This window comes from Schistocerca americana, chromosome 3 (assembly GCF_021461395.2).
Source record: "Schistocerca americana isolate TAMUIC-IGC-003095 chromosome 3, iqSchAmer2.1, whole genome shotgun sequence".
In the NCBI taxonomy this organism is placed as follows: domain Eukaryota; kingdom Metazoa; phylum Arthropoda; class Insecta; order Orthoptera; family Acrididae; genus Schistocerca; species Schistocerca americana.
Genome location: NC_060121.1, coordinates 370,166,580 through 370,192,715, shown reverse-complemented (window position 1 = coordinate 370,192,715; position 26,136 = coordinate 370,166,580). Strand labels below are relative to the sequence as shown.

At 38.4% G+C, this 26,136-nt stretch overlaps 1 protein-coding gene across 1 annotated transcript in view; it reads right to left on the bottom strand.

Moving 5' to 3' along the window:
- Positions 1 to 26,136, bottom strand: part of LOC124606090 (fatty acid synthase-like) — a 448,407-nt gene that overhangs the window by 65,796 nt on the left and 356,475 nt on the right. The window contains exons 27-29 of the mRNA XM_047138055.1: positions 20,454 to 20,602; positions 20,118 to 20,365; positions 8,881 to 9,093 (exon numbers count right to left, since the gene is read on the bottom strand). Of these exons, the coding sequence (XP_046994011.1) occupies positions 8,881 to 9,093; positions 20,118 to 20,365; positions 20,454 to 20,602 (610 nt within the window). The remainder of the gene's footprint in view (positions 1 to 8,880; positions 9,094 to 20,117; positions 20,366 to 20,453; positions 20,603 to 26,136) is intronic.

Below are 26,136 nucleotides of genomic sequence, written 5' to 3'. Positions count from 1 at the left end.
AACACAAAAGAAGGAACTTAAAGTGAATGAGATGAAGTACACCATTACTATTAATTACAAGTGGACTAGAAATAGGAGGAGTAAGTGACAAGAACTTTTATACTTGACAAAAATGATTATGATGACGTGGTTCTTGAAATCAGTGTAGAACAGTGATTAAAGAGTGAAGAAAAGTTTTAGAGAAAGGGTTTCATAACAAATTTTATAATCTACTACATCTTACATGTACTACATTATGTGAATATAAATGAATACTACTGACTGTATGAACAGTGATTTAAAAAATGAATAATAATAATAATAATATTTTGTAGTGTAATAAAATGTGAGGGGCATCAATTTTTTTTTTTCTTTTTGTATGTAAGTTAGTGATATCTGTGCAAATACTGCGTCATTCTACTTTGAAACTAAAGAAAGTCAAATATTCAACAATTAACACAGCCAAAAAATCACAAATATCTATTATTCACACTAAAGTGTTTGACATTTTGAAAACTGGCGTCAAAGTAGAAACTAAAGTACATAGGACAATTAATGGCATCATAATATACTTAGGGTTCCATAGGGCCCCATACATAATTGTGTATGGTATTAAATGGGAGAGTATTGAAATGAATATATACTTTTATGATGTCTGTCACTAGCAGATGATGATACAGCTGTGTCACATGAACCTCTTGATGCCATTTTCATTTTAACATTCACAAAACATATTTTCTGTGTGTGAGTTTGTGGATCCATTATGATGTTTTGCAACCATTTTTGTGAAAATTCATTTCTCATACTCTTTTTTTCATTATATTTTGAGCACCTGTTTCTTCTTATTTTCACTTAGTTACTGAAAATATTAATTAATCTATGTGATCAGTCTTGTTTTCTAAGCCAGCTAACTTCAGACAATATTATTCTTGCCAAATATAAAAAAAATCTGTCATTAAATCTATATTTAAAAGAATTACCCAACAATATATTTTACAAAGCGTACTTGTCATTTGAATATTATTGTTTGATGAATGGATTATAATGAAACATCAATTTCAGGAAGAGTTAGACTTTGTTCTGTAACAGGAGAGGCTCTGGTGTCTCTCACCAAGGATATACCCTGCTTCATCACAGAAGATGGAGCAAAAACAATACATACTTTGGCATTGAGAGAATTAAGATGAGTGTAACTTTTTTATACAACAGGTATCACAGGCAGTGTCTATCTGCGCTTCCTGTTCCATATAGTGAACTACAAACATTTCTTGAACTACAAACATTTCTATGTGTATTCATTTAGACAGAAATTTCAAAAAAGTAATTTTTGTCAGTTCACTATCATCATTGTTCAATTAGGCAGTGAGACTGGGTTGTTTAGAATGTGCACGCCAAACAGAAGTCAGAAGCCTCCACTAAAAGCAGCTGCATTTACATTTTCCTCATTTCCACATCTCTTTGAAATTTGGAGAGATGTTTACTCAGGTTTTCTCATAAAGAGATGTAAATACACAAAGAACATAATATCCAAGCAAAAGTAACATCATGATCCTGATGATTGTGCAGAGTGTGTGTGTGTGTGTGTGTGTGTGTGTGTGTGTGTGTGTGTGTGTGAAACCAGTGAATAAATAGTGTCCCAGCAGTTTTTGAGGTTATTTGTTAACTTACTTATAAATACAAGTACACACTGGCATTAAAACTGTGACCCCAAGAAGGATACCAAGAAACAAAATGTTACTTATTGTAACAGAATAGTTGGATGAATACATGATTAAATTGTGTAGATGATTTATGGGGTGTAAAGGGTGTGAAATTCTGGACACAGAGCAGCCATCTCTGGCTACAACAGAGGCTCTAACACAGCAGGGCTTCAAGTCAACCAGAGCTTAGATGACAAATACTGGTATGTCATTCTATACTGCTTCATCTATTCATCAGAGTTAATGTTTCATAGTGGCCAGCAAATGGTGGAATGGCTGTCTCTTGGAAATACATTGCTATTAAGTTTTCAACGAGTAAGAGATCTAGAGAATGTGCAGGCCGGGACAACAGGTGAACACTTTCTGTATCAGTGGCGGATACATATGGGGGTGCTCACCACACCCCCCTTGTGTGGCTGCCCGCATTGCAACCACACCGTCCCCGCCAGTCAGCCCACAAGCTATTTGTTCATTTCTTTTGTCAGTTGACTCAACTGAATTGACTTATCGAGTAGTTGTACTTTCCTACGTAGCATGCACATCTATGTAATCTTATTTTATACATTTCTGTCCAGCACATAGATAGCTAACACATACCCAGGAGAAAAGTCATGGCCATTCTAGTGATCTTGATACATTATTCTATCTTGGATTTGTTCAAGAAAAGTCGTGAATATTCAATAAATAGCATTATAAATACGGATTATTTGCTAAATACAAAGCTAGTTTACATTTAGAAGCAGAAATATTAAGACTGAAGAATGAAAAGTAAAAAGTCCAAGTTGAAGCAAGTGCAAATGTGAAGATTAGTCAAGAGTGAGAGTTATCAGTTGATTGTGAAGTATTAATAGTAGTAATACAGTAATTTCTCAGTAAAACTATTGTTACGAGACTTGTAACAACATTTTTACTAATAAAGTAACAATAGTTTCTCATACCTAACTCGTAATATGAGTTAGGTATGGGAAACTATTGCTGTGTATATATCCATTAATAGTGACTTGCAAGAAGATTCCTAAAAATGCATTGTTACTACATAGGCCCTCTATCGAATGCCCTAGAAAGGAACGGAATTGACAATAAAAGTTCAACACACACAAATTGCCGGATGACATCAGCATCAGAAACTCGCCCTTGTATTATACATCATAAGATACATATTGGCTTGTCGCTTTCACAGTAGGTATTTGTTCACACTCCATAAAGGTCTGGAAGTGTACATTCTGGCAGCAAATGTTCTCAAAACAACTGAACCACATACCATATGTAAATCAAGCAGGGTCACTGCCTGGTAGTCAGTTTGAAAGCTACAATCATTGCGATAACTTGGAAGTGATAAAAAGTGAACAACTGTGATTATTGGCTATTACCACAGACTTCAGTCAGTGTTGTGCTCAGTGATATTAGAAAAATGTGGAGTGTGACCATGTGTGTTTTAGTGCTAAGAGTACTAGTGTTGCAGTTTTCAGTGTGAATAAAGTTTTAAGTTGAGAAAAATTGGCATCTAATTTACATATGTCATAACAGGATAATACACTCCTGGAAATTGAAATAAGAACACCGTGAATTCATTGTCCCAGGAAGGGGAAACTTTATTGACACATTCCTGGGGTCAGATACATCACATGATCACACTGACAGAACCACAGGCACATAGACACAGGCAACAGAGCATGCACAATGTCGGCACTAGTACAGTGTATATCCACCTTTCGCAGCAATGCAGGCTGCTATTCTCCCATGGAGACGATCGTAGAGATGCTGGATGTAGTCCTGTGGAACGGCTTGCCATGCCATTTCCACCTGGCGCCTCAGTTGGACCAGCGTTCGTGCTGGACGTGCAGACCGCGTGAGACGACGCTTCATCCAGTCCCAAACATGCTCAATGGGGGACAGATCCGGAGATCTTGCTGGCCAGGGTAGTTGACTTACACCTTCTAGAGCACGTTGGGTGGCACGGGATACATGCGGACGTGCATTGTCCTGTTGGAACAGCAAGTTCCCTTGCCGGTCTAGGAATGGTAGAACGATGGGTTCGATGACGGTTTGGATGTACCGTGCACTATTCAGTGTCCCCTCGACGATCACCAGTGGTGTACGGCCAGTGTAGGAGATCGCTCCCCACACCATGATGCCGGGTGTTGGCCCTGTGTGCCTCGGTCGTATGCAGTCCTGATTGTGGCGCTCACCTGCACGGCGCCAAACACGCATACGACCATCATTGGCACCAAGGCAGAAGCGACTCTCATCGCTGAAGACGACACGTCTCCATTCGTCCCTCCATTCACGCCTGTCGCGACACCACTGGAGGCGGGCTGCACGATGTTGGGGCATGAGCGGAAGACGGCCTAACGGTGTGCGGGACCGTAGCCCAGCTTCATGGAGACGGTTGCGAATGGTCCTCGTCGATACCCCAGGAGCAACAGTGTCCCTAATTTGCTGGGAAGTGGCGGTGCGGTCCCCTACGGCACTGCGTAGGATCCTACGGTCTTGGCGTGCATCCGTGCGTCGCTGCGTCCGGTCCCAGGTTGACGGGCACATGCACCTTCCGCCGACCACTGGCGACAACATCGATGTACTGTGGAGACCTCACGCCCCATGTGTTGAGCAATTCGGCGGTACGTCCACCCGGCCTCCCGCATGCCCACTATACGCTCTCCCTCAAAGTCCGTCAACTGCACATACGGTTCACGTCCACGCTGTCGCGGCATGCTACCAGTGTTAAAGACTGCGATGGAGCTCCGTATGCCACGGCAAACTGGCTGACACTGATGGCGGCGGTGCACAAATGCTGCGCAGCTAGCGCCATTCGACGGCCAACACCGCGGTTCCTGGTGTGTCCGCTGTGCCGTGCGTGTGATCATTGCTTGTACAGCCCTCTCGCAGTGTCCGGAGCAAGTATGGTGGGTCTGACACACCGGTGTCAATGTGTTCTTTTTTCCATTTCCAGGAGTGTAGAATGGATTGTTATGTAATAAAAAAAAAGAAAAGTAGAAAAATCTGAAGATTCCGATCACCATTCGGCCATAAAAACACCACCTGATGTACAGTCAGAGCCCAGCACTTCATCGAAACTTCCACAACACAATTCATCGACTAATTCCTTTAATCCCATGGCTATTGGCAATTATTTGGATATATTAGTGTCAGGAAATATTAGTGATGATATACAATACAAGCTTCTCACATCTCCAAGGAAAACTGGAAACAGTTATATCTTTCCTACTTCCAAGCACAACAAGAGGGGATAGGTTGAACACAGACAGGTGCATAATAGTCACTTTAAACAGCATCCATGGCTGGTGTTCTCACGAGTTAAAAAGGGACTTCTTTGCATTAACTGTTCAATTTTTGTGAATAATAAGATAGTTGGAGGAAAGAAATCCATTATCACCAAGGAACTTGTGACTGAACCACTAACAAAGTTTGCCAAACTTACTGGTAAAGATGGTGACCTCGACACCCATGCTCAGCTCAAGCACCACATTTAAGCATCAACAGATTCAAAATTATTTTTGGCGACACGAGACAAATGCGAACTTGAGATCATAAATTAATTTTCAAGACAGGGAATGGAAAGCATTAGGGAAACAGAGACCATGTTGTATCTATAACAAAAACAATCATATTTCATGTAAAGCAAAATATTCCTCTGCGAGGGGATAGAGATGATGGGAGTCTATTAGAAAACAAAATGATCGTGAAAGTATAGTGAGTAATGAGGGAAACTTTAGAGCTCTTCTAAGATTTAGAATTGACACTGGAGACTTGCAACTAAGACATCACCTTGAGACCACTAAAGCAATCACCACTTGCATAAGTAAAACAACACGTAACAAACTTATGTCATGCTGTGAAATAGTGATGTTATCAAGAATACTGGAGGAAATCAAAGATTCTCATTACTACAGCATAATCTTCAATGAGACTATGAACATTCTGCACATGCCCAACTGAGTTTAGCTGCTAGATATGTTGACGGTGGTGGCAAATTACACAAAAGATTTTTAGGTTTCGTTGATATCCATAAAGAGAATGATTGTAGTGGAAACATTGATGATGAAACTCTAAGAGAGTCAAGATGTAGAGTGTAGTGTTACTGGTGAAGTATTAGGAACTACAATTCTATGGAGACTAAAGAGCCTTTCTCTCTCACTGGAGAACTGTGTGGGTATAGGCTGTGTGATTGCTCAGTTAATATGTCAGAATTGAAAGGAGCTGTGAATACAATAAAAAAGAAAGCTATCAATGTGCAAGTAGCACCTTGTTGAAGTTATCAGCTCAACATTGCTGTTTCTCACAGTTGCAAAGTTACAAGTGTGAGAAACTAGCGCAGTCACATTGTCAAACAAGGTGGGTTGAGCAACACAATGCTGTTATTCAATTTGCAGTTGATCTCGCAACAGTTAGCAAAGTTCTTAAAGAAATACAGTATTGGAGAGATAGAAAAATGGCTGCCAAAGCCAATATTTTCCTTCGAGCTCTCTCTAATTGTGAGTTTATTATCACTCTGTTTACACTGAGTGACATTATGAGCATAGCATAACCACACAGCAAAATTTTATGAGACCCTAGCTTGGACATCACGATGGCAAAAGCAAAATTAGATTCAACGCTCAAGGTGTATGATGGCATGAGAGCTAATTCTGATAGCAACTTTGCTCATACTGAAGAGGTGAAGGCAGTTACGGAAGAATTACAGGCAGACAAAGACACAGTGAACTGCAATCATAATGATGATGCTATGAGGTATTGGAAAAGAATTGTTTTTATTCCAACACTGGACCATGTTATGACTGACTTGAGAAAATGTTTTGCTGAAGAAAATATTCATCATTTAAAATTCAACATAAATTTGCCCTCACAACTACTGAAACATGACAGTAATGATCTGGTAGATAAATTGAATCAGTGCTTAACTGAACTATTGTTCTTTGAAGAAGAATCACTCTTTGTGATTAAAAAGAGATGCAAACGGTGTCTGTTTGTCCTAGATCTGACTATCCTACTTTGCTCAAGCTGTACAAAATATCTGCTTGTCTACCTGCATCTACTGCTACAGTAGAAAGAAGTTTATCAACATTGTGGCATACAAAACATGGCTGAGGTCGACAATGGAGGAGGATCAACTTAATGGCTTAGCTCTATTGAACACTCACCCTGACATTGATTGTCCTATTGATGATGTAATTGACCAATTTGCCAGGAAGAATAGGCACACAGAATTCATCATTTAGGGAAGAGAACCACTATTGTAACTTTTTTATATCATAAGATAATATTGTCTTGTATATGTGTAGAATCAGTTTAAATAAAACTTTCTCAACCTTTTCATGTGACTTGATTATTTTTTATTAGGGTAAAAGTAAAGATAGCTCAGGATATCTTTACTGCCCGCTCCTTGAGGTTTTTCTGTTCCTGCCACTGTTCTGTGCTGAGGTAGATCAGGACACCACAGGCAACATGATGTTTGCATTATCTGGCTGAAAGATAACATCATGCAGATCTTAACATAGGGCACAGCTATTGGCATTAAAACTTAAGAAATGTAAGAGTTGCTGTCTGTATTACCAGCTAGGCATACCAAAGGTGGATGATGTTGTGGACATGTTGTATATGTAATGACACGCCACAGCATCACACCAGATGCTTAGCTTGTATGATGATAGTCTGACAACATTTGTTCTTCTTGGATTCTCCAAGCATGGATATGTATGCAGGTCAAAGACGACATGGTGCCACTCCTGTGGCCAGTGATGTCATTGCCTGCTCCATTGACTCTCTCTGTCGTCATGTCAAGGAAAGCAATAACAATTGTCACTATATTGACGTTATGTGCTCCTTCGGAAGTTACTGAACTACTTGTGTTCATACATGTCTTGCTCAAACCAAGCCTCTTTCTTGAGTCAAGATACATGACACAACTGTATGAACCTGGACACTGAGTGAACAATACGTCTGGCCCCTCAGGCAATACCCACATGGGGTCACTGAGATCCTGCATGCGATTGGGTATTACCCTCCCCCACCAACTGGTTCTATATTTGCATGACACTTTTGGGATCTGGCCAGCACAAGTAGCAGTATCATGGGATAATAAACTGCAGTGATGTTGTGATACTGCCACTGATGAATTGTGACATGTTGGTAGGTGTTTCACCTTCTACCAAGATCTTCTCACAAACAAACAACATTCAAATGTGATTTCTGCATGAGAAACACACTGCATAATCTTTCCTTATATACAAAATGTATTTGGTATTATACCTCCGTAGTTTGTGTAATTGCTATGAAATGTTAGCAGTTTTCATATCAAAATGTGTGGTACACTTCATGCCAGTTTGACATTTGTGGCATACTGCATACCAAGGGTGTCCATAGAGTAGTTTACAGTTGGGGAGGGGGGGGGGGGGAGGGCTAGATCTGGGAGTAAGAAGTATTTATAGTATTTTGGAAGATGGGAAACCAACTTTTAATAGATCACTTTCTTGAAAGAAAAGCATCTGACTACACCATGTTTATTCCTTTCTCTAAGAGCTCGGGGGAGGGGGGGGGGGGGGGAGGCTCCCCATGCTCTTCGGTATGGGTGGCCTTGCTGCATACAGTGCTTCAATTTTTAACAAGCATACAAAGAAAAATAGTATACACTACATATAAACCCTTCATCAACTAAACCTATCTGTCATAATATAGTTTGTGGTGAATAACTGACTAATATTCTTCTTCTTTTAGAACACGAGATCCATGTACTATCAGGAGCAGCACTCATTGCATCATTTATGTGTTTCATTATTAACTGTTGTTACTACATTACAGTTTTTTTTTATAATTACCAGAAAATAAAGTCAGCTGTACTTTATCAGAGCAAATTAATACTTTCAAGATAGGTCCAAGTCTCACTAGGACACTGGCTCATAGCACAGATGTCTTCTGAACTATGAGTCACAGAATGCTATAATTTTTCAGGTTTATTCAGTAGCATATGTTGATACTGTCTGAAAAATGCAATGTGAATACAGTTAGTAATAACGAAATAATTAATTAAAAAATGAACTAGCAAGACTCAGGCTACGTCTTGAAAGTGTTAATGTTACCATAACAGAGATGTGATTTCTAAAAGAACAATCTCTTGTTCAGCTATAGAGATGATAGAAAATTTAAAATTAAAACAATAAGAATTTTTTTTCTCTCATACACTTACTAGACGTTCTACTGCACAGTTGGCAAAGGCATAATTTGATTGGCCAGGCATAGCACATCCTGCAGCTACACTTGAGAAAACTACAAAGTACTTAAGGCCAGGGCATAGTGTTCTAGATTCCATATCTAACCAGTGTGCTCCTGTATATTTGGGCTCCCACACTTCACGGAATGTTTCCACTGACTGATTGTATAAGAAGCCATCTCTTATCACCTGTTATGAAACAATGCAACAGATCTGTTATCAATATGATTAATGCAAATTATATAATGTGAGTAGATATTGCACAAATTAAACAAATGAACATTCACAGTTCTGGGAACATTACATAGCCACACTTCATTGGTAGTAATGGTCATGTGTGACAAATTAACTTTAGAGAACCTGAATTTGGAAACTCAAAGACATTCATAACCCAATAACAAAGTATGTTATTAGACTGTTTTCTGTAAAGTAAGTATAGGATTTTAAAAAATCTTATGCATGTTACATTGTACATTCATTCAGTCACCAATATAGAAGAACCAAAGACTGAAAATGCACATAAAATTGCCAATAAATTCAACAGCTATCTTTCAGAAATTTGCACAAATCTCCTAACCAACTCTTCAAATACTGTATACTCTCTTCCCAAAAATCTCCTGACTAACTCTCCACACACTGTACACCTGGCTGTTCCAACCGAGCTCCAGGGAGCCGGAGTGCTCCAGAGCACTCACTGCGGCGGCTCGGTGCCCGCGTGGAAGGGGGAAAGTGAACTCACTGCCCCTGGCCGCATGCAGCCACAACTGATGCAATAACACATGTTCAATGACAGCTATGACTAGCCGTGGGAGCCCTGTACATCTATTGGAGGATACCTTTCTATTCATTAAGAGGGATGGTCGTCCGCAGTGTCTTGTATGTCATAAAGTATTTAATTCTGCGAAGAGGTACAATATACAATGACATTATACACATCTTCACACAGTGCACTGTGATCAGGTAGAAAGTGTTTCATGCAGATAACTGGTAGCCAGGCTTAAGAACGACATACCAAGAGACGTAAGTTTAAAAACGGTTTTATAATACGGAGGGTATCAAAACATGCAACATAGTTCGTGTTCTGTAATGCATTTATAATTTTCAGGTGAATGAGAACAGAGAAAACACTACTGAATCTGCAATTCGAGAAAGCTACAGGGTTGCTCACATCATTGCGATGAGTGGCAAGCCGTTTTCGGTGTGGGACAACTCGCAAAATCGTGCATGGTAGCAGTTGCAGAATGTTTGTTTCCTAGAGAGGTGCAGGCAATTGAAGGGGTTTGCCTGTCGAAGCAAACAATGTCTCGTAGAATCCTGGACATGACAGCTGATTTAGAGACACAGCTCAGGAAAAAGGCGGAGAGCTTTGTTGTATTTTCAATAGCGCTTGACGAAAGCACCGACATATCGGACTGTGCTCAGCTTGCAGTCTTTGTGCGTGGTGTCGACATGGAGCTGCAAGTAACTGAAGAACTCTTGGATGTGGTACCACTCGATTGCACCACAACAGGACGTGACATTTTTGAAGCTGTTTGTGAATCAGTGTACAATATGAATTTGCCAAGGGATAAGCTCCATTCTGTAGCGACAGACGGTGCACCACAAGTGATCGGGCATCACCAAGGTTTTGCTTCTCGTTTGAAAAATAAACTCAGGGACGAATTTGGGAAAGACATTTTGACTCTTCATTGTTTTATTCACCAAGAGGCACTGTTTGCTGAAATAGTAGAGCTAGGTCGTATAATGAAAGATGTCGTGAAGTGTGTGAATTTTGTGTGGCATCACCAATTCAAAGGATGTCTGAAAGATATGGAAGCGGAGTATGGGGATATACCTTACCACAGTACAGTTCGTTGGCTGAGTCGGGGAAAGGTTCTTGATGATTTCTTTGCCATTCGTGAGGAAATATCCCTTTTTCTCAAAATGAAAGGGGAAGAAATGCATTGTCTGAAAGATATAAAATGAATATCAGACCTGGCGTTCCTAGCTGTCATAACTATGCATCTGGATAATTTAAATCTGTCATTGCAGGGCAAAGGGCAGCTAATCGTTGACATGCATGACCAGATCAAAGCGTTCATGGAAAAGTTACGTTTATTTGAGAGGCATATGAGTAATGGACATTTAACGTTCCTCATTCGTCTTGCTTCTTTAAAACTACCTGAAGGTACTACTTTCGGGGATTACCAAGCAAAGTTAAAGCAGCTCATCACGTCGTTTGAAACTCGATACTGAGGCCTCACTAGTTCGGAAATGGAACTTAAGGTGTGCAGCACTCCTTTTTCAGTTTCCCCCGATGACTTGTCATTGTCACTTCAATTGGAGATTATTGATTTGCAAAATTCAACTTTGTTGAAAGAGAGCTACTACAACACATTTCCCAAGCTTCACAACAGTGCTGCTCAGATCAAGTGCATGTTTGGATCTACGTATTGTTGTGAGCAGCTTTTCTCAGCAATGAAAAGAGTAAAACGTAAGAAATGATCATTTCTTCAGGATGCATCAATGGATGCCATCCTCTTCATTAACACTATGAACACTTTGGCGCCTGATAGTTCCGATCTTGTAATGAAAATAAAATGTCAAGCCACAGAGGCCAAATAAATTTAGTATGCAATTTCTTGTAAAACAGTTGTTTCTTATTTATTTCCTGAACATCGTATTTCCTGTAGTAGCATGTCACTACGTCCTAGCAGCTAAGAGTATGAGGTTGCCGATCTTGTAAGACGCATCTGGCACATCAAAACTCTTGCCTTGCCACCTGCCTCAGCCAGTCGCGCCACGTGCCGGCCCACTTGAATGGTCACAGCGAGCAACACGGCTCCCTGGATCAGGGAGCGCTCCGCGGCTCACAACGGAGCCGACAAGCTGGAACAGCCTGCTGTACACTCTTTTCTCAAAAACAATACTCCTCTGAACTCCTTTCTCCTATCTCCTACAACACCATCTGAAATCAAAGATATTATTTAAAAAAAGAGTTCAAAAGATTTATTCTGCAGGGCATGATATGATACCCTGCTTCTTACTTCACAAATGTTCAAATTACATCAGTGGACCCCTGTCAAATATCATAAATACCCCATTTCTAGAGGGAAAATTTCCAAACCAACTAAAACTTGCTAAAATTATACTTCTCTACAAGAAGGGAGAGAAAACGGACATAGCAAACTATAGGCCAATTGCTATACTATCTGCCTTCTCAAAAATATTTGAACAGTGTACGTCAATTAGATTAGAAATATTTTTAAATTCTAACAACATAATAACATCATCCCAATATGGACTTCGGAAAAATATGTCCATCAGATATGCTTTGTATGCATTTGTAGAAAATTGCTCAAGTTTTGTTGACCATAAACAACCTGCTGTTGGTATATTTCTTGATCAATCCAAGGCATTTGACATGGTGGACCACCAGCTGCTTCTTATGAAACTCTAGAAGTATGGGATTAGAGGTGTAGGCCACAATTGGTTCCGTAGCTACCTGCCACGATTGGTTCCGTAGCTACCTCAGTGAAAGAAAGCAATACGTAGAAATAAGAAAATCAAAGACACCCAGGCACTGCAGGTCAGATACACTACATACAACAAATGGCGTCCCTCAGGGCTCTGTTGTTGGCCCTGTTCTTTTCATATTGTTCATAAATAATCTCCCAGAACACATACCAATTGCCAGTTCCTTATGCCAATAACACAAATATCTTGATAACCAGTAGGGGTGACACATTGCAAGATGCAGTCAATGAAACTACTTGTCAATTACAATCTTGGTTTGAAGCAAATAGATTACTCATAAATACTCAAAAAACTGTAAGTATGAACTTCCACACTAGACAAAATCTTACTCCCTTCAATGCAGTTATAGTTATTGGCAAAGATGACATTACAAAGAGGCAGGACACTGAATTTCTTGGATTTACCATCAATAACACTCTAAACTGGAAACCACATATTGAGGTACTGTCACAAAAGCTTAATAAAACCTGTTTTCTATTAAGATCATTAAAAGACACAGCCAGTGTAGATACCTTGAAGCTGGTGCAACATGCCCTGTTTGAGTGTGTCTTGATGTATGGTCTAATCTTCTGGGGAAATAGCTCTGATTCTCTCATAATTTTCAAGTTGCAAAAAAAAAAAAAAAAAAAAAAAAATAAGAGTCACACCTAGTGATTATGTGGTGGCTGGTGACCACGGGGCCCCGAGCTGAGTCCTGGCATTGGTTCCACTTACTTATGCCAGGCTCCTCACTTTTATCTTTCCTATTTGGCCACCCTCGGCCAGCTCTTGTTCTTTTCCAACCCTGACACTATTAGCTTTAGTGGGCTATGGGTCTTTCATTTTCCAACCAATAATTCTCATGCAGTGTCTGAGCCGGAGCGGGCGGCTGCAAAAGGCGTCTGTATCCCATATTGGGCATGGCCTCCAGAACTGCTGAAGGCAATGAAATACCACTGCAGATTATCTTCCCTGCATGTTGCAGTCTCCATTTTATGCACAAAAATGGCTTCCTCTCATGTTAAATCAATGTCCGGGGGTAAAATAGTCCCCCATTCAGATCTCCGGGGAGGGGGGGACAACTTGAAAGGAGGCAAAAAAATCAAAATGAGAATTGGTACTTGGAATGCTAGAACTCTGCTACAAGCAGGAAAACTAGAAAACCTTAAAAGAGAGATGGAAAAGAATCATATGGACCTCGTAGGAGATGCTGAGGTAAGATGGAATGGACACGGAGAGTTGCAGTCAGATGAATATGTGTTGTACTACTCAGGAGAAGAAGTAAAAGGAATGAATGGAGTAGAAATGATTATAACAAAGGAATTGGCTAAATGTGTGGAATATGTAGACTATGCAAATAACCGGGTTATTGGTGTAAGGCTGAAAGGAGCACAAAAAGATTTACTAATTGTCCAGGTGTATATGCCAACTTCAGGACATGATGACCAAATTGTAGAGGAAACGTACAATGTAATAGAGAGAATAATGGACAAAAATAAAAAATGCTGCAAAATAGTAATGGGAGACTGGAACACCATTGTGGGAAAAGGGAAAGAGGGAAACATAGTAGGCAGTCATGGTCTTGCAAAGAGAAACGATAGAAGTGAATGGCTAATTGACTTCTGTAGGGAAAGGCAGCTGATAGCGGCAAACACATGGTTCAAGAACCACAAGAGGAGGCTCTACACTTGGAAATCACCAGGGGATAAATACAGAAACCAAATCGATTTTATACTAGTAGAAGAAAGATACAGGAATGGAATCAAGAAGGTGCACACATTACCAGGTGCAGATATTAATAGTGACCACAACTTACTTATGGCAGAAATAGAAATAAGAATGAAAAAACTGAAGAAAGCAACCATGGTGAAGAAGTGGAATCTAGAGAAGATAAGATCCAACAAAGAACAAATTACAGAAATGCTGTCTCGGGGGTTTCTAAACACATTATGAGACAAAGAACCACCTGATAATGTCAACGAGTACTGGAATATCTTTTATTAATAATATATTAATTTGCCAACAAGCTTTCAAGCTTCTGTGGAAGTATAGATTTTAACTGTACTGATTATACATACACATGAATATCATTTAGTCCCTTGGTACATTCATTTTCACTCTTTTCCTGAAACACTGTAGTTTCTGAGGTAAACTGCTCCAGTCCCTTCCTCCTTTACCTATGAAAGAACATCTCTTCACAGTCTTTAAAGGAAATAGTCTTACTACTTTTTAATACTAGTCTATGCACTGCAACCAGAAGCAGCCCTACAAACATTGTCCAATCTGGGAATTTTTCTCCAGCTCTCCACTGACTTTCATTTTAATGCCTTTATTAAGATAATGACACACTGCATTTCTCAAAACTATACAGATGTTGCTGCTTTCCTTTCTACATTTTCCAGGTCTGAAATCACCTATGACTGGTTTGGTTCCCATTTAGTATTAGAATACTCCAGACAAGGCCTCAGCATGGGCTCCTCCCTTCACCTTCTTTGAACAGCCCATGAAAATCTCATCGTGGAGACAAGGATGCTGTTTGCCTTGCAAACTACCCTCCTCAAAGACCCTAATGAAGTTTGCTATGAAATATCACTCTTAGATACTTGAAATTAGTTTGCACTGAGACTATCTCTGTCCCCAACTTATTCTTAAATATTGTCTTAGATTTCCTGGAGCAGAAACTGAACAACTGGTTCTTGCTTACATTCATGCTCACTCTATTTGTGATTATAGGTTCACTATCGCATATCAACCCAGAGAGTCTCACAATCTTGTAATTGCTTAATTCTGCAATATACACTCAGATTATCTGCAAAAATTCTAATATTAGAGCAGATTGCTGTCATATGTCATTTACATGTATTATAAAGAACAAGGATACCAGCGCACTTGCCTATGACAGTACCTGCACTTTTGCAGAGACATCTTCTCTTATAGTTACCCTCAGGATTCTGACCTTCAGCAATACTTTTACCCAAGCTGTGTCCCATGGCAGCTTATTGAAGACATTGGCATCAGAGTAAAGAACCTTGCTCTGAACACTAGTCAATAAGGCAAAGTCTACATGGAAATTATTTTTCCCTCTTGTGTTGTGGTTGTAGGATTCACAATTACACTGAAATGATTTGTATTATTAACAACAAAGTACCATTAATTTCTAAATCTGCTTTAGAGTGAGTGTGACAGTTGCAACATCTTTGAAGAGATATTATATGATATTCAGTTATTTACTTTATGTGGTATCGTTATTGCTCACTTTTGTTGAACTAACACAGTGCAAGACCTGTTCATATATACAGTAATGTACAGTGTACTAACTTTTGATACAGGAAAATAAATTAGATCTGGATGGAATTTGTGTGGCAGACTAACAACTGTGTCTGGGTGCACTGGCTAGCCAGAGTGTGGATTTTAGGCTTTACGCTTGTTTAGGTAAATGATGGGCTGGTCCCCAATTTATGCCTCAGAAAAATCATCAAATAGTTAAAATATGATTACACACAGAACAAAGTTTATACAGTTCATAGGCAGGTGGCACACCTGACTTCCCATCTTCAGGTAACTGCTGACTGTGATGGCAGGGAGGACATCTGACCACAAATTTAAATAAAATAAATTTGTCATATCTTGAGTACAGTGGATCCCATACAATATGGGATTAATGCTGTGAAGAAGAAGGACAACAACAACACAGTTTGACAACTAACATAAGACAGAAAAAGTCAGTTACTTAGGAGAATGTAGGTTTCCCCTTGTCCTCTTAGCTGTTGCCTCTCATTCTGCGATCTGAGTACCTGTGCTTTTAAAGCTATCCTTTTTTGCTCCATTAAGAAGAAACCAACAGTTCCAAAAGGTAGGATAGTTTTGTATGTTTTTATCTTTTATTGATTCCTGAAGATAAATACTGACCAGAAATTCTGCCTCATATATTTATCTTCTATTATTCATCCACACAATAAAATATGTATCTCATAAGAATTTCTTTTACAGTTTTTGTTTTTGAAGGAGCAGAATTGTATGTTCTAAAGCAGGACAGCTATATTTTTCATTGTAGAATGATTTCTGATTAATCGTTGGTTAGGTGGATGAATGCGAGTTTTCAGAATTTCCCAACAGATCTGTTGTAAATACTTTCCTCAGGTTTGTTGCTGGATCTTATTGTGTAAATTGTACAATATTTCTTTGCTGCAACAGTTCGACATCTTCAAGTGGTGGCAGTTGCTGCTGTCACTGCTGCAAGGTGCAAATTCTTTTGCTGTACCCTTTGGTGTGATTCAGTGTCTCTTTCTTTACCCCAAATTTATTACATTAGCAAAGTGTAGAGGACTGGCAACATACTTAATTATTTTAACCTTGGGTTGGCAACTGCTCATTTTGAAACTTGTTTCTTAGAAAACTTTCTTTGATGAAGACTATGTTTGTGTGTGCTGTACCTGAGAATGTAATGCCATATAAAATGAATGAATGTGCCACACTATAATAAACAGATTTCAATGTTTTTACATAACATTATTCCCAGAGAACTGTATATGCTTAATAGGTATTGTTCAGTTCCTGTGGAATTTTCTCTGTATGATGATAACTTTATAAAATGCTATTTATTCACTCATCAAGAAATGTTGTCATCTTCATTTATGATGTTTCTGTGCCTTCAATTGTTGTGGACTTCTAATGAGGAGGGTGAGTTATGTCTGAGCAGGAAAGCCCATGAGCAAAACTCACTTGTGTGTGGAACAGCAGTTTATTTTTACATGTCCACAAGAACAGCCTACTGACATGATCAGTATCTAGAATGTTGAATGAAAATATCTTTCATCCATCTAAATTTCCAGTTTTTATTTTGTTTGAGTAGCCAGTTTTGGTGTTACATTATGCCGTGTTTATGTGCAGTCAAAATAGGGGCTAGCATTCAGTCACTGGTATCTGCAAATTTTTGACACAGCGATCTCTTCAATCATCACTTTGGTCAGCAAGTGATGATCAAAGGGATTGCTGTGTCAAAAATCCATGGATACCAGTCACTGAAGCTGGCCCCTATTTTGAGTAGAGCAGAAGTGGGAATCTTCCTACAAGTCAGTCAGGAGGCCTGAAGATGGTATAATGTAGTGCCAAAACTGGTTGCTCAAATAACATAAAGACTGGAAATTTAGACAGCTGAAAGGTATTTTGATTTGACATTCTATATTGAACAGCTGAGGTCCCAAAACCATCTGTATGAAGATGGACTTACAGAAACTGACCAGTGTCTGGTCCTTCACTTGTTGAAGTGATGCACCAAGCTACAAGAAATCTGTACAACCAACAAATAACACAGGGGATGCAGATGAAATGTCTAGAAGTACTCCACTTCTAAATAAGAAAAACAAAATATCTCTATTCCTGTCCCATTGTAACAATCCAGATTTAGGCTAATTAGACAATATGAATTGTTTGATACCATTTTCACTTGTGAAGTTTTTGATACCCTCTCAGGCTTAAAATACACAGTACATGATTTTTACAGAGGTGCACAACACACAGGAATATTTTCAGTTCTTCTATTTGCCTTATTTGGTTATGAGTGACAAGAACATTTTAACAAACTGCAACCTGCAAAAATGAAACACCAGAAAGAAAGCAGTCCTAACAATTTTGCATTCAAACAATGAAAAAGCATTTGTAAATAATGTAATTTGCCTTCATTTAAGCCACTCAAGCAGTAATAAATGCCATGAGTAATTACAAAACTTTCAAAGTTAATGTAAGTTATGCCAGACTGTAATGTATTTTCCATCAGGTAAACAGCCATCTTTGTACTGTGAAACATACCTCGCTTCACTAAAAATGGTTTTGTTTGATGCCAAGCCAAACTATTTCAAACTATAAACAAAGTTTTTTACATGTTACATTCTGGAAATATCAATTTTGAATTGTTGGTTATTTCACACATCTTTTATCACTGTTCTGACTCTCAAATTTTTTTATACATGAAAACATACAACTTTATCAAAATGTTCTCCATTAAGAAAACTGGATGTTAATGGAATAATTAACTTGAGAACGGAGGCTTCCAGAATATTCTGGTGAGCAAACACAGATTATAAATACTAGTCAAAAACATGCCAGATGTTAGTTCTATGTGATTTGTTTCACAGTATAGTTCATAATTTGCATTCCACATAGACACATCAGTTCTATGTTAGCATTATCTTTGCAAGTAGTTCATGGATCCTTTTGTTCTCTGAAAATACGTGCAAACTTCCCTGTTCCTTGCACTAGTGCTTGTGATTTGTTTCAAATGTATTATGGTGCGAATTTTTATAATCTTTGGTGGAAAAACTTGAAGTTACTGTCAATGTGATCTCCTCCTGTGATATTTTACTAATTTTTCAAGTTATTAATGGGAAATAATGCAAACTAATGACTAACAAGACGAATCAACATGTGCCCTTTCTACAGATAAAACCCATCATATTTTCTAGCCAATAAGCTACTCTTCAATAGAGGTCCATGAAAGTTAGAAGTATATTATCATTCAAATAATAACTGATTTAAACCATCGCTCATCCTCATGTACATCAATTCTTTCATATTAGCATTCAAACTGCTAGAAGAGTGCATAATATGTCATAGACATTTTTCAATTCTATTTAAGTTGAATAGGAGAGAGTGGGGTTACACCATGTGTCACAGTCATTTATAATACTGTCAGTAGAGGCTGAAATTTTCACAATTCACTTACTTTTGTATGATACCACTGAACCCATTGACTGCCAGTGCCTTTAGTGTAACATGAATCTACCTTTTACATCAAAAGTGATTGACTTAACACATCAAAAGCTATTAATGATACTGGAAACTACCATCTGTTCCAGCTCAAAATAGCAAGAAACCTTGTCATAGACAAACTATGTAAGCTGTGTAACTGACAGCTTTCTGTGATACTACTGCATGAAAATAATCAAGTTGACAATGATAAGGCGACTATTATCACAGATGGTATTTAGAGCAACCCACAGGCTTCCTGCAGAAGTGCACACACTCAATTAACACATGTCCAGTGATCTACAGGTACACCATGTCTGTGCTGGCAGGGTTCTGCATAGAGGGTTTACTTTTACCATTATAAAGCTGAAGACGGGTAAGATACTGTGCTGGCATATAGTAACTGAAAGTTACAAACATCCAGCAGCTCTCTTAACATTTCATAGAACTACCTTAATGCTGCAAACTTACAAACATCACTTAAAGAAATATGTGAAATGGCAGGTACTGAAAGGCACATGAAAAAACAGAAATTAAGATAATTATTGGAATAAAAGTGTACTATGGCTCACCACTAACCTGAAAGTCAAAAGCAACTTTTGCTCTTCAGTGTGCTAATCTCTTTCTTAAAATAGTCAGTAAAATGTGTTCTGCTTTGAATGAGTCATTGTTACCTCATTTACATTAGACCAGTACAGTCTCTGCCCTCAAGACAGTCTCCTCAAAACAGCCAAATATTATTGTTATGTACATTCATGACTTTTCACAGATGTATTTCAATATGTTTCTGTAATATTTTATGTACCCAGAATGTAATTGTATATTTAGTACAAAAATGTGCTTATCATAGCTGGTAACAATCTATCATGCTACATTTTGTGTCACATTTTTGGTGCATCTAACGTTTGTCTCCACCATACAAAACTGGTATTGCTGTAGGTACTTTCATTTTAGATAAAAAATGTGTCACTTACTGCAGCCAGATGAAATATACCTATGACAGTGCCCATTTTATTTGCCTGAGCTACAATGCTTTTTGTTCCATCACTTGTGCACATATTATCCACTGCAATATGCACTGTCACGCCCTTTTTCCTCCACCTTTCTACGCAGTGCTGCTGATATGCTGTGCAGGCCCCTCTTCTAGATGTTATGACCAACTGTTGCAGGCCACGTGAAACTAGCCAGTTTGATAGTTGAAGGCCAACTCCTCCAAGACCACCTATGTATTGCAAATTTGTAGATAATTTTACCATAAATCTTAAGATACTATTTACATGAATGTTTTTATTTTTGTAATAATTATATACCTGTTACAATACAGACTGCACTGGGACTGAAGCTAATTCTAGGTTTTGCCTGTACCCTCAAGGGCTGTGACACCTTGGACTCATTATGTTTTTCTTCTTCCCTGATACAAAGCAGCACTTTTCCTATATGGTGCGCACCAGCCATGTACCTGAAAAAAAAGGTGTCAATGTATATATTAATTTACTCTTTAAAAATATAACAAATAGCAATTATACATACCGGTGTGTTTGTTTCTTATTGTGGTGGGACTCAGTGCTGAAAATTTTATCTGAACATACAGAAATACAAAGCTAGTCTACTTTAACAAAGAAAGACAACAGGAATGCACACAGGTTAACACATCAAGTTATGAATAATTTGTACAAAATTAACATATTAATCCAAAGAACATGTTCAAGCTAACCTTCCCTTCCTAAATTTCATACAGATTCAAACCAGTGTGGATGGTAGAACATTTAATGACAATACATATACTTTTAATAAATATGTACATGCCCCATTCCTCCAGTTTCCTCAGTGCACTATTCTCAATGTTCTTTCACCTATGACTGAATACCAACATTCCATGAAAATTGCAGTCCCCGGAAAGAACGGGCTAAATGAATAACAGAGAATGTGTAGAAAAATGTACCAGCCAAATGTCATGGTAATTGCATCAAATGGCATACATGGATGCCCACCAGCATCATCTCTTGTGTGACCACAAACATCAGTATTGCACCAAACTCATTCAATGAATAACACTACATCAAAGTAGAAATGTAAAAACAGCTAACGATATGCCTCACTGACGCTGAAGAACAACATGTCAACTTAAGTTTCGTGAAATGGATTTATATCATCATAAAATTTTCATTTCTACAGAGTATACTACTAGAACAGTGATCCACATGTGGAATTAGTGGACAGAAAAGGCAAGATCTAGCAGCAGCTGAGGGTGGAATGGGAAGAGTACCATCTTCTCGACATGGGCACATTAGGGGTTGCACATTCATCCACATTGCTGGGTCAGTGCTGCAGCATTGCAAGGGGTCCAAATCTTCCTGTACTTGTGGTGGTTTGATACCACATGCTATAGGTTGGACTTGTAGTGCACATGAAATTTTTGTAAGTTTACATTTTCCTAAAATGACACAGACCTCAGACTGCAGTGTAGACATGAAATTAGTCATTGACATGCTAAGTGGCAAATTGTTTTCTTTTATTGTGGATAACTTCCAATTTGAATGTCCCACACTGATGGTTAGACACCTATTAGACACTGCCATAGTGACTGTAACCTGGCAGTCTGCACTATTGGGTGGCAAAACAGACAAATGTGAAATGGCATTGTCTGCATCTATGTCTACATCTATACTCTGCTAGCTAACTTTTGGTGTGTGGTGATGATACTTCATGTACCACTGCCCCTTCCCCTTTTTCTATTCCAGTCATGAATGGTAGCATAATTCCTTTGTGGTGCATCTTTTCTGTTTTTTCTTTTTTGTATTTTTAGCCAAACTTATTAACTCAGTTTATAGTTTGTCTTTTGTTATCATATAAAGATGATTGATATATAAGACATTCACATAATGATTTGACTGATTGAACTATGCCTTAAATATTTCTTTAATCTATTTAAAAACATTCAAGGTAATTGCTTTTATTCATAGTCTTTTGTTTAGCAGTTCTTATTCCTTTTTAGATGTTGTATTATTATCTTCAAACTTTAATGGTTCGCAGTTGTAGAAACAAGGACATAAAAATTATTTTTCATTGCTTTTTAGCAGTACTTACCTTGATTTGGGGGAATAGTTATTTATTTTTCAGGCAGACTCTATTTAATTTTAATGTTGCTTTGTGTAATAGTTGGACAATGTGCACACTTCAGTGATGTTTACAGTGGAAGGCAGCAACTTAACCCCCTCCTTAAAAAAAAATCCTTGTCTGTTTTGATGTCATTATTGTAACAGAGTGTCTGAACATATGGCTTTGATCCATTTACTGATTTAAAGTAAGACAAAAACTTCTCAGGATTTTCTGTCAAATCAGTACATAGAATTTTACTTTTGAATTTGCTGAATGCTTCATGCATGGCTCTCCTTACACTAATTTTTGCTTAATTCAGTTTTTGTTAGTATATGAGGCTTTGGCTGCATTTAAATTTGCAGTGAAGCACTCTTTGGTTTCGTAGCAGCTTTCTAATATGGCTGTTGAGCAATAGGGGGTCTTTCCCACCTCTCACAACCGTGCTCGGCATATATACCCATCTAAAGCATATTGTATAATACTCTTGGACTTTGTGCATTTATGCTCAACATTTTTGGTCCTGGGGACAAATTTTTCATGTTAACTACTGAGGTAATCTGAAATTCATAGTTTGTTGCTCTTGCTAAGCAGAAATATCTTTCTACCTTTCCTGCAATTTACAAACATTCAGTGATGCTGTAATGGCCTTAGATCACTGATTCCTTGTTCTACCCTGAGTTGGAAGAAGTTTGTCCTTTTGGTGCCCAGGAGAGCAAATACATTATTTTCATGAGTTGATTCTCTGATAAGCTGCCCAAGGTAATTTCCAGATATGACATTTAGAACAATTTTTCAGATATGACATTTAGAACAATTTTAGAACAATTTTGTCCCTGCTGCCTGGCTAAATCACTTGAGTGTCCCAGTCTATAGCTAGTAGGTTGAAATCTCTACCTAATACTATAACATGATTAGGAAATTTACACAAAATCTTCTTTAAATTTTCAGATGCTCCACTACTACTACTTCTGAGCCAGGGCCCTAGAAAAACATCCAATGACCGTATTTATCCTCCTTAGAACTTACCTTCAGCCAAATTATTTCATTCTGAATCTGTACTAACCTTAAAAGATATTATTGTGTTATTTACACCTATAAACATACCTTCACCACCAGCCATACCTTATTTTTGCAAGGGACATTCCAATCAGAATATAGAATTTCATTACTATTAACATTTTGTTTCAGCCAGCTTTCTGTCCCTAGTACTATGTGGATATTATTGCCATTTATAAGCAACAATAGTTCTATAGCCTTCCTATAGTTGCTCCTGCAGTCAACTAATATTATATTAACATTTTATTTCTCTGATCTGAAATAAAAAATGTATCTCATTGGACATGTTAAGGGGTTTCTCTACCCTAAAAAACTGCTATGTGCATGCCGCAAATACCTGCTACTCTTGTAGCTGCTTTCTCAACTCAACAGCAAAAGTCAAGAAATTCACATCTCAGATTGACAAAGAGCCATTTGATTCACTAGTTCAAGCCATCCACTTGGCTCCAAACCAGAGCACTCCAATCAGTTCTGGGAATGATGCTGCAAAATGCTATCTCTGCTTCCACATTAAATGCAGGGCTAGCTGCCTTCACCAGAGCAGCCAGCCACCTGTAGGAACTGATGATGGCCTCTGAACCCAGGTGGTAGGCTTCACTAAAGCTGACAAGAGCCACGTTTGCGGTTGGATGCAGCCAGTGCACTAAACTGTTAGAGCCTGCTTCACATTTCAGGTGTGACCTCCACCCCCCTTCCAGAAAGCAAAGACAGGCCTTCATTACCAACCTGTCCACTATTTCCCTAGGGAGCTCCAACACCTGCCTAATGTTAGGGCTCCCAGTGACAAAAACCCCTACCTTTGCGTTGGTTCAGATCTTTCAGGAAGATTACGCCCAGTCCCAATGAACAAATTGTCCCACACTGGCTCACATGTGCTTTCCACAGAAATAAATCAAACCAGGTTTTAAGGCTAAAGGGGACAGCTCTGTGGTCATTATACACTTTTGCCATCCACCTGGTGATTTGTTACCCAGCCACTTCTTCCCACTCATTGTCAGGTGAGTGCCAACCAGCCAGGATGACTGAATTTGAAGGTGCTGCAACATCAGGGCAGCACCCAGAAGCCTGTAAACTGCCATCAACACAGCTTACAGCTGTTTACGGACAGCAACCAATTCCTTTTGCATCCATAAACAACAGGTGCAGTCCCTACCCGCCTTTAATCAATGTTCATCTGTACTGTAAGGAATATAACACTAACCCAAGTAGTCACGGGATGCAATCTAAATACTGCTGCTATCCTACTTCTAGTTTTTATTGCATTCCAAAGTCACCTCATACAATGGAAATGCACTAAAATGGAAGCAAAAACTTAGAATAAATTAGTACATATTAGTCAACACATTAAAAGACACAGATACGATTCATTTCTTCACAGAAGAATGGAGAACAAAAACTAAACTAAAACATGTCCATAAACAGAAACTGCTGCTGCTCCCAGCACTACCACTCAACTGTATGACAGCATCAACACTGAGTAAGCCAGTACTGTATGCAACTATCATAAGAATTAATGATCTGGGGCACCACAGGACACAACACACAATATCTATACCAACATACTGAGTGCAGTCCAAATAAAGATCACTATATCAGGGTGATTTTAGGACCCAAGATAAACAACTTATTCACACAACATCACATGCAAATATTTAAGCAATACAGTGCCTAGCTGTGAGAAATGAGCAAAAATTTTTCAATGAATGACTGATATTTTCCTGACCTGCAAATTCACGTGATATATTGCTAACTGAACATGTCTGCAATATTTCTGGTCAAAAATTTGTTTTCGATGATCCTCTGACAACTCCCATCTGTCAACAAAACTCACATGCAAATTTTGTAAAAGGAGATTCCTCAGTAACATTTCTAAGTTATGTTTGATTCTTTGTCCAGATTTCAGCATATGGAAGCTCCATGCCATGAAGAATCCTCACTACTGGCTGTTGTGTATAATTCTGCCTCATTAAATATATTCCGAGAATCAGCTAGGATTGAACCGCAAACCTTCAGATTTGTAGTGTGGCATTTATCCACTGTACCATGAAACTGCAAGTCTGCAAATACTCAGGTGACAGAAATATGTCAAGTGGCATGGTTATTCTTGTGATGCAAAATATTAAGCATGAGGGTAGCTAAGTAACCAACTTTTTAAATATTTACAATGTGAATCTTGTCCATGTCATGACCTATTATACAACTGAATTATTAACTTGACTGACCTGGTACTTATAATGTTTCAGGTTGAATTAAACGATCATTGCTTCAAGCTTTTATTAGCTGCACTTAAGAATTTTATCATTTGGTACTGTGGAAAATTATCTACAGGGGGAAAAGTTCTGAGTGACACTGAAGTGAAATTATAGTAAGAAGTAAGAGCAAGATGACATATCATATTTTTTATTCAGTAATATTTCAAGCACTTTTTCGTGACATGACAACTGATTCAATGATTTTAATGACTTCCTAAAACTAACACATGTCTATGAAATAAAATTACATTCTTCACCTTGAATTAGTGCTATATGTTTAGTAACAAGAAATTAAGGAAACTTACTTTTTCATTAACTGTCACAAAGTCAATCATACATACATTTCAGTGATTCAGCATTACAAAAAGACAAGATTAAGATGTGATGCGCATGTTAAAAAAATGAGAGTTGGCAGGATACCAACACAGGAGGCAAGAGGCAATAGGCCTAGTGCAAGACTGTGAGATAGACAGATTGTTGGAGTAAAGCAATGTGCGAAGAAGAGAGGGGCTATAGATGATGATAATGATGTTGATGATGGTGAGTGTGACAAAGTGATGGTTCAACTGAACAATTTTAGTACAAA